At 35.5% G+C, this 8,455-nt stretch overlaps 1 protein-coding gene across 2 annotated transcripts in view; it reads left to right on the top strand.

Annotated features, from left to right (window-relative positions):
* The first annotated feature begins 684 nt into the window (after positions 1–684).
* Positions 685–8,455, top strand: part of LOC146461769 (vacuolar protein sorting-associated protein 41 homolog) — a 41,924-nt gene continuing 34,153 nt past the window's right edge. For both annotated transcript variants that reach the window (XM_085086679.1, XM_085086678.1), the window contains exons 1-4: positions 685–760; positions 865–1,023; positions 1,780–1,863; positions 2,399–2,473. In XM_085086679.1, coding sequence (XP_084942805.1) covers positions 698–760; positions 865–1,023; positions 1,780–1,863; positions 2,399–2,473 — 381 coding nt within the window. In that variant the 5' untranslated portion in view covers positions 685–697. The remainder of the gene's footprint in view (positions 761–864; positions 1,024–1,779; positions 1,864–2,398; positions 2,474–8,455) is intronic.

The following is an 8,455-nucleotide window of genomic DNA, read 5'->3' as shown; positions in this document are numbered from 1 at the left end:
GCACAAATATATCAAAATTAATGAAATAAAAAGATTTTTTTTGCTTGATAGATCGATCACTGAGGTATGCTAAAACAATTAGACGGCTCGCTCTCGGTTTCTATCGCCTTTGATAGTTGGCTCGGGGCTTTGCCCCTCGCCAACTATCAGCCGATAGAAACCTCGAGCTCGCCGTCTAATTGTTAAATAGACCATAAAATGACGTCAAAACATGTTCAAAACTCAAGTGGAACCACGAGCCGCAGGCGAGTGGTTTCACTGCCAAGTTTTGGACATTTTATGGCGTCATTTTATGGTCTATAAGAGTATAAACCATAGAAAACTGCTGTCTATTTGTTTTTTACAATAACATGGAAAAAGTACGAGCGGAATTGGCTATTTTTTTCGTTGAGAAAACGCGGGCGTTACATCTGACGTCATTTTTTATTGCCTGTACTCTTATAGACAATAGCTACGAACCAATCAGCGCGCGGGAATTTGGACAGTTGTTGTAGAATTTATTTGTGTTGAAGGAAAAAGCCCTCTTCTTAAATTAAATTGCAAATATAGTGCTTTTACAAAGCAAAACCCTTTTCTTCCTCCCAAGGGGTACCCTGACGTAAGTAACTCTATGATTGCTTGACATGAAGTACTTACCCGAGGATTGCTCGTGAGCCCTGCCCATGAGCCTTTGTGGACAGGACAGAAGAGAAACAAAATGTCGGACAAACAAGATTCGAGGGAGCAGGAAAAAAACATGAAATCCGAGACAAATAGCCCGGTAATTTTAACTGAAACACTTGCTTAGGGTTTGTTAACAATGTAAAGCTTTGTTTGAGATAAGAAATTGTCTCTGTTTGACACAGTTTGGTGATTAATTTTTAGGAAGCTGATGAAGATGACGACGACGATGAAGACGACGAAGGATCTGAAGAAGACGAAGACGAGGACGAACCCAAATTAAAATACGAAAGAATCGGAAATGCTATGAACACTATTCTTAATGGAGAAGAATGTGCTAGTTGTATGGCTGTGCACACGAAGGTATCAAAAATCTGCAAAAATCGGTTGTGACGCTTTCAGAATTCCGAACTCAAAACGTATTACAAAGCTCACGCTTATTGCCGTAGGTCTTTGAAATGGGCTTTATAAAGTGATCAAAATCCGCTTATGTGTTGGGGCACAATCCATATAGATGTTTGGAAAGCTTTTCAAGAGTTTTTTGATAACATGTAGGTATGCCCCGCCCTCTCCCCCCCCCCCCCCTCTCCTGGGTGGAAGGAAGTACTTCTTGGTAAACACTGGGGCAGGGGCTCTCCCCTACATGGCTTATACAAGGACGTTCCACGGTTTTTGGCCCCACTGCCCTGAACAGGGTACAGTATATAATTTCAAGCTAGTCTACTCTAATCAGGGTCTGTATCCGTCCTAGACAGGATATGGCTGAAAGACTGTTGTCGATTTCACACAAAGTGGAAGGAGAAAATACAATGGAGAAACATTGGAGGGTGTTCAGAGCTTCTTATATTAACTGAAATAGTAAACTTGGAAAGGTAAAAACTAACCAGAATCCAGGTCTCCATGGGGCATTGGTCATTACATTATCATAAGCAACTTTTGGTATGACGTCGAGTAGTGTAACGGAAGGTCAGCAAAACAATATCATGCTATCTTTCTGACTTAAACCTTTCGTTGAGCTCAATCGCACTGGGAGAAAAAGTTTAAAAGTTTTACAAGGGGTACAGTCGGAATAAATGAGGCTGCTTATTTAGCCTATCAGTTACTTCTTGTCTTTTTTAGTTTCTTGCTCTGGGGACTCACTATGGAGTTGTTCATATACTGGATCACCAAGGAAACCCAAGCAGTAGCAAAAAATACCCATCAGTAAGTACAGTGGACAGAACAAAATATTAATAACAATATAATAATAACAACTTAATTCATCCACGGAATCCTTATCACTAAAAAGTGGTCTTCTAAAGAGAGAGATCATCTATGGGAGATCATTTATGTACAGTAAGAATAGCAGGGGGGCAAGAATTGAACCTATAGGCACCCCACAACCAATGGAGCTAGTTTCAGAATTTAAGTCGTTTATAACTGTAACCTGAGTTCTATCAGAGAGGTAGTCTCGGAAAAGATTGAGACTTGCACCTTTAAACCCAGACAGGTCCAATTTTGATAGGAGGATCTCATGGTCAATATTATCAAATGCCTTTTTAAGTCAATAAACAGAATGGCATTTGTCAAACCGTCGTCGATGTTACAATACCAATAATCTGTGATATCAATAAGAGCTGTAAGAGTAGAGTGCGTAAGTCTAAAGCCAGTTCATCCAGTTGTAGTTAATGTATGAGCTTTAAACTGGAATGGCAGAAGGCAAAAACATCAAAATGTCTTTTAACCTTTTGTTTTTCAGCACACTACAGCCATAAATCAGATTAGTATTGACCAAAGTGGAGACTACATAGCCAGCTGTTCAGATGATGGTCGTGTAAGTAATGATTGAAGGCCTTGCTCAAAAATTGTGACATGGAAATCTGGCCTCAAAATCCACATTATTCTAATTAGTTCCAGTTTGGCATACAGATTGGTTCATGGTTTTGTGTTCATTTTCACCTTTACATGTAGGTTTAAATTCCAAGAAACAGCCTATGTCATATCAAAAAGTCGAGTAACTGAAAACAAAAGAGGACCTGATGCTTGGTTGATTCCTCTTGTTTCAGTTCAACAGAAAACAAAAATAAATCATCCATGCTTTACTTCACTGTTTCAAGTCCAGGGATAATTCTTTTAATTTAACCCTCGTGATAACAGAATAGACATGGAACTAATGTCTTATACCATAACAAGTTTGTGTGCCAAATTAGAGCTTACAGATTTGGACAAATTTGGATTTCACATTCAAATTTCCAACTTACTTATTGAAGGTGGAGGAAAAAACAAATTCTTAAGAACATGTTTTTTTCAACCCCTACAATTAGTAAGGTCATTATCTTGAACAATAACAAGGTTTGAAATGAACATTCATGATCAGAACCACCTTGTACAGGACAATAAACAGTACAATGTACCACAGAAAAGTACTGCTCAGTAGCTTTCATTTGAATGGTCACACATTGGGATTTCACACGCAGACTGAAAAGTTAGAACCACCTTGTACAGCATACTAAACAGCACCACAGGAAAGTACTGCTCAGTAGCTTTCATTTGAATGGTCACACGTTGGGATTTCATACACAGACTGAAAAGTTAGAACCACCTTGTACAGCTCAATAAACAACACCACAGGAAAGTGCTGCTCAGTGCTTTTATTTGAATGGTCACACTTAAGCATTTCATCTACAGTCTCAAAACTCAGAATGAGCCTGTTTTCTACAGCATAATAAACAGCACCACAGCAAGTCTTGATTTGAGTGACCTCATGTTAGAATCTTATCCTTAGACTACGTGTATGTTCAGTTCATGATGTGTAAATCTATCACAATAGTTAGTTTTACCAACTTATTTACAGCTGTAGTTTTTACTGACTTTAATTTTTATAAACAACAACTGCAACAACTTTATTGAATAAATAATAAAATTACAATCAAGGACTTGAGAACCCACGGGTACCTAACAAGCTTATTCAAGGTGGGCTCAAGGAGAGGAAGAAAGAAAGAACAAGAAATACAAAAGCATTGATCCTAAGACTCCTAGACACACTCTAGTGTTTAGCATGGTCACATATCTATATTTATATTTATATGCAATAGTTCAAACTTGTTTGCGTTAGTATCTGGATCTCACTGTTTCAGTGTTGTTTATACCTGCCCTTATAATAATTTGAGTACATTTTTATTAATTTACCCAAGTTATTATAAGGAGGCAGGTATAAATATACTTTATACACACTTTATGTATACTTTATATAAGCGTTATATACACTTTATGTATACTTTATATACACTTTATATATAGTTTATATACACTTTATGCATACTTTATATACACTTTATATATACTTTACATACACTTTATGAATACTTTATATATACTTTATATACACTTTATGTATACTTTATGTACACTTTATATATACTTTATTTATACTTTTATGTGCCAAATTAGAGCTTACAGATTTGGACAAATTTGAATTTCACATTCAAATTTCCACCTTACTAATTGAAGGTTGAGGAAAAAACAAATTCTTAAGAATTTGTTTTTTTCAACCCCTACAATTAGTAAGGTTATTATCTTGAACAACGACAAGGTTTGAAATGAACATAGATACAAATTCATGATCAGAACCACCTTGTACAGGACAATAAACAGTACAATGTACCACAGAAAAGTACTGCGAGTAGCTTTCATATGAATGGTCACACATTGGGATTTCACACACAGACTGAAAAGTTAGAACCACCTTGGACAGCATACTAAACAGCACCACAGGAAAGTACTGCTCAGTAGTTTTCATTTGAATGGTCACACGTTGGGATTTCACACACAGACTGAAAAGTTAGAACCACCTTGTACAGCTTAATAAACAACACCACAGGAAAGTACTGCTCAGTAGCTTTCATTTGAATGGTCACACGTTGGGATTTCACACACAGACTGAAAAGTTAAAACCACCTTGTACAGCTTAATAAGCAACACCACAGGAAAGTGCTGCTCAGTGCTTTTATTTGAATGGTCACACTTAAGCATTCCATCATAATAAACAGCTCTACAGGAAGTTTTGATTTGAGTCACCTCACGTTAGAACCTTATCCTTAGACTACATGTATGTTCAGGTCATGACGTGTAAATATATCACAATAGTTAGTTTTACCAACTAATTTACAGCTGTAGTTTTAACTGACTGTAGCCATGAATTTGACTGTTTGTTATAAACAACAACAGCAACAACTTTATTGAATAAATAATAAATTACAATCAAGGACTTGAGAACCCACGGGTACCTATCGAGCTTATTCAAAGTGGGCTCAAGGAAAGGAAGAAAGAAAGAACAAGAAATACAAAAGCATTGATCCTAAGACTCCTAGACACACTCTAGTGCTTAGCATAGTCACATATCTATATTTATATTTATATGCAATAGTTCAAACTTGTTTGCGTTAGTATCTGGATCTCACTGTTTCAGTGTTGTTTATACCTGCCCTTATAATAATTTGAGTACATTTTTATTAATTTACCCAAGTTATTATAAGGAGGCAGGTATAAATATGCTTTATATGCACTTTATGTATACTTTTTATAAACTTTATATATACTTTATTACAGTTTATATATACTTTATTATATATTATTTCCACCTTACTAATTGAAGGTGGAAGAAAAAACAAATTCTTAAGAATATGTTTTTTTCAACCCCTACAATTAGTAATGTTATTATCTTGAACAACAACAAGGTTTGAAATGAGCATAGATGCAAATTCATGATCAGAACCACCTTGTACAGGACAATAAACAGTACAATGTACCACAGAAAAGTACTGCTCAGTAGCTTTCATTTGAATGGTCACATGTTGGGATTTTATTATATATACTTTATTTATGGGTTAGAGACTGTTGTGAGTGTTTTGTTTCCAAATACACGCACGCGCTGACTGTACAATGAACGAGAAATTTTCAATACTGCACGAGGCCTTCTTAGGCCGAGTGCAGTATTGAAAATTTCGAGTTCATTGTACAGCCAGCAAGTGCGTAAATTTGTAAACAAAACACGAACTAACAGTCTCTAACCCTTTTAATATACAATCTGAGTTCACTGCACGCGATTTACATTAAAGGGAAAACATAAAACGATAACAATTATTATGACAAGACAATTTTAATATATAAAGAATCCGTGTATTTCAATAATAAGCAAATTACAATTCACAAATACCCTGTACACAAGTCACTGATGATTTGAGGGATTTCCTCTTCTCCAACCTGTGCAACCTCGAAGCCATTTGCAATAACGCACGATTTTGACGAGTTATCGCCAACACTGCACTTTTTGAATGTGGTGTCGTGACGTAAATTAAAATCACGTGATTGATTTTAAGCAATGGGCGCGCGCATATTTTTATAGAGAACTCAGATGGTATATTAATATGTATTTACAGTCTGATGATCGCTTAGTGCGTGAAACGCGAGTAACTGTGTTGCATTTTCTATCTTAAATTTATATATACTTTATATATAGTTTATATACACTTTATGTATACTTTATATACACTTCATATATAGTTTATATACACTTTATTTATACTTTATGTTTTAACCCATTATGCACCAGCCGTTTCCAGAGGTTTTCCAAAATTCATCAAAATTGACAAAGTGGTTATTTCCTACCCCATGTGCAGTAAAAATACATAACTTACAGGGCAAAAAAAAAACAACACCCCTTTAGTCTAAGATAGTTAAAATTACTAATTATGGAATAAAATACACTAGTTGCTAATTAAAATTTTTCCAGAAAACAAACTTTCCGAAATTGGGGAGAAATTTGATCCGTCTCGAGAGCATGTGTTTGTTTACGCAAGATTACACAGTTTTCACGTTTTGTCAATGAAAATAGAAAGAAAAACACACAGAAAGCTTTCCTATTTATTCAGAAAAGTCTTTGTTTGCACCTTAGAAAGAAACGCGTATAGTTATAAATGTGAGATGAGAGATGCGCAAGCGTTTTGAAGGAACTACAAGTCCATTGCGAAGCGAATTTATCAACCCGTGTGGGGCGCGTTTTTCAAAAATTTCACAAAAGAATCAGTCAATTAGAATAGTATTTTAGAATAGTATTTTAGTACAAATTTACAATCAAAACAGTCCTGTAATTTTTTGGCTGTTGAATTCCCAGAGGTACTCAAAAATTTTGCAGGAAGTCTGTGGCATGAATAATGATTTGAGCTGTCTGCTCGCTCGTCGCCTGGATAAAACAACAATTTGTACTTGAAGCGCAATTTCTTCGCTGTTATTTCTCGTATTTCCGCTGTCGAAACTGTTGAGTATTCCTTAGTAGTTCTTCTTTCGATTTACCATTTCAAAAAGGTGTGTTTTCCTTTGGAAAATGCGAAAATCGGCGACTAAAAATTTAGCCGCGTGGCCCTCAAGGCAACAAAAATTGAAATTTGACTCGGCTTACTATAGATAAAAAGCTCTTTTGTCTAGGTCCCCCTAAGACCTAAAAATATATGCACAGTAAGTGGATTCTGATCAATTGGTCAGTCTTTTCTGAAGACAATGAGAACAATAGGGGACAAAAAATCTCTTCCAGGGAGGGGTAGGACCTGAACACGAGGCGAGCGCGATCTTGCCCAAAATCACGGCGGGTTTTGGCCGGCACGGTGCATGCCGGGTTAATATACTTTATATACAGTTTATGAATACTTTATATATACTTTATATACACTTTATGTATACTTTATAATTATATACTGTTATATATATTTTATTTTCCTCATGAATAAATATTATGTTATGTTATGTTATGTTACAGCGAACAATAATTGTTCACCATGTAATATTTTTAATAATCTCTTTCCTGTTTAAGTCAATCTTATTCTTTTTTGCATTTCGCTGTAATGTTATTTGCAAGAATGTCAGCAATGTTTAGGGGTGGCCTGCACTGTTTTTATAACAACCTGTGCCGAGGCTATTGTGAGCATTTTAAAATTACTCATCATAGCCATCGACAATGTTGCTATAAACATGTACACTGAGAAATAGTTCTGTCAATAAAATACCTTAACCTTAAAACAAATGTGAAAACATACATTATGTAGACATGATTTCCAATACTGGTGAAAAGGTATTCATGAGACATTTTTCGATTAAACAACCATAAAATTAAATCACTAATTTACGTGGTCTGGGATCTTAATGTAGTATCAGAGGAGCAAAGGAATGCAAGAGCCATTTAAAGAGTTGTTAAAAGCTCCCTCCTGGCACAACACTCAATGCATAACACTAATGAATTTGATGTTGACAATGTGAAAAATACATTTATCTATTTCCAGTGGTCATGTAGTTTGTTTGGGAAGCATAATAATAATGCTATTCCTGGACTGAGTTCTTTCAATGACTAAGTTATACACATTTTGAACATTTATGAGGTTTTATCCAATGCTGAGTAGGTTTTATGTTCTCATCAACATCTGGATGCCGTGTCACTGTTACAGAAGAAGGTTGCATTTACAATGTAACTGAAACATCTTACTGTTTACATATTTCAACAGTTATTTCCCATTCAGCCCTCTTGTGTAATAAGTAGTTCAAAATTTAGCTATGATTCAATAAGAAAGAGCATAGTATATTTATACCACGGTTATCACAGTTTGGGAGAATTTTACTCATTCCCCAAGTTGTTATAACTGTTGCTATGGATGTGCTTATCAACAACAAAAATAGACCGTAAATGTTGGTATGTGTGAACTTGTTTACTGGAAAAAATGTTCAACAGTTGTGTTATTTCAATAGTGATTCAGTGACCTTGATGCAAATA

This window comes from Pavona decussata, unplaced genomic scaffold, assembly GCF_977016875.1.
Source record: "Pavona decussata unplaced genomic scaffold, jaPavDecu1.1 SCAFFOLD_195, whole genome shotgun sequence".
Lineage (NCBI taxonomy): Eukaryota > Metazoa > Cnidaria > Anthozoa > Scleractinia > Agariciidae > Pavona > Pavona decussata.
This window is presented reverse-complemented; position numbering and strand designations above follow the sequence as displayed.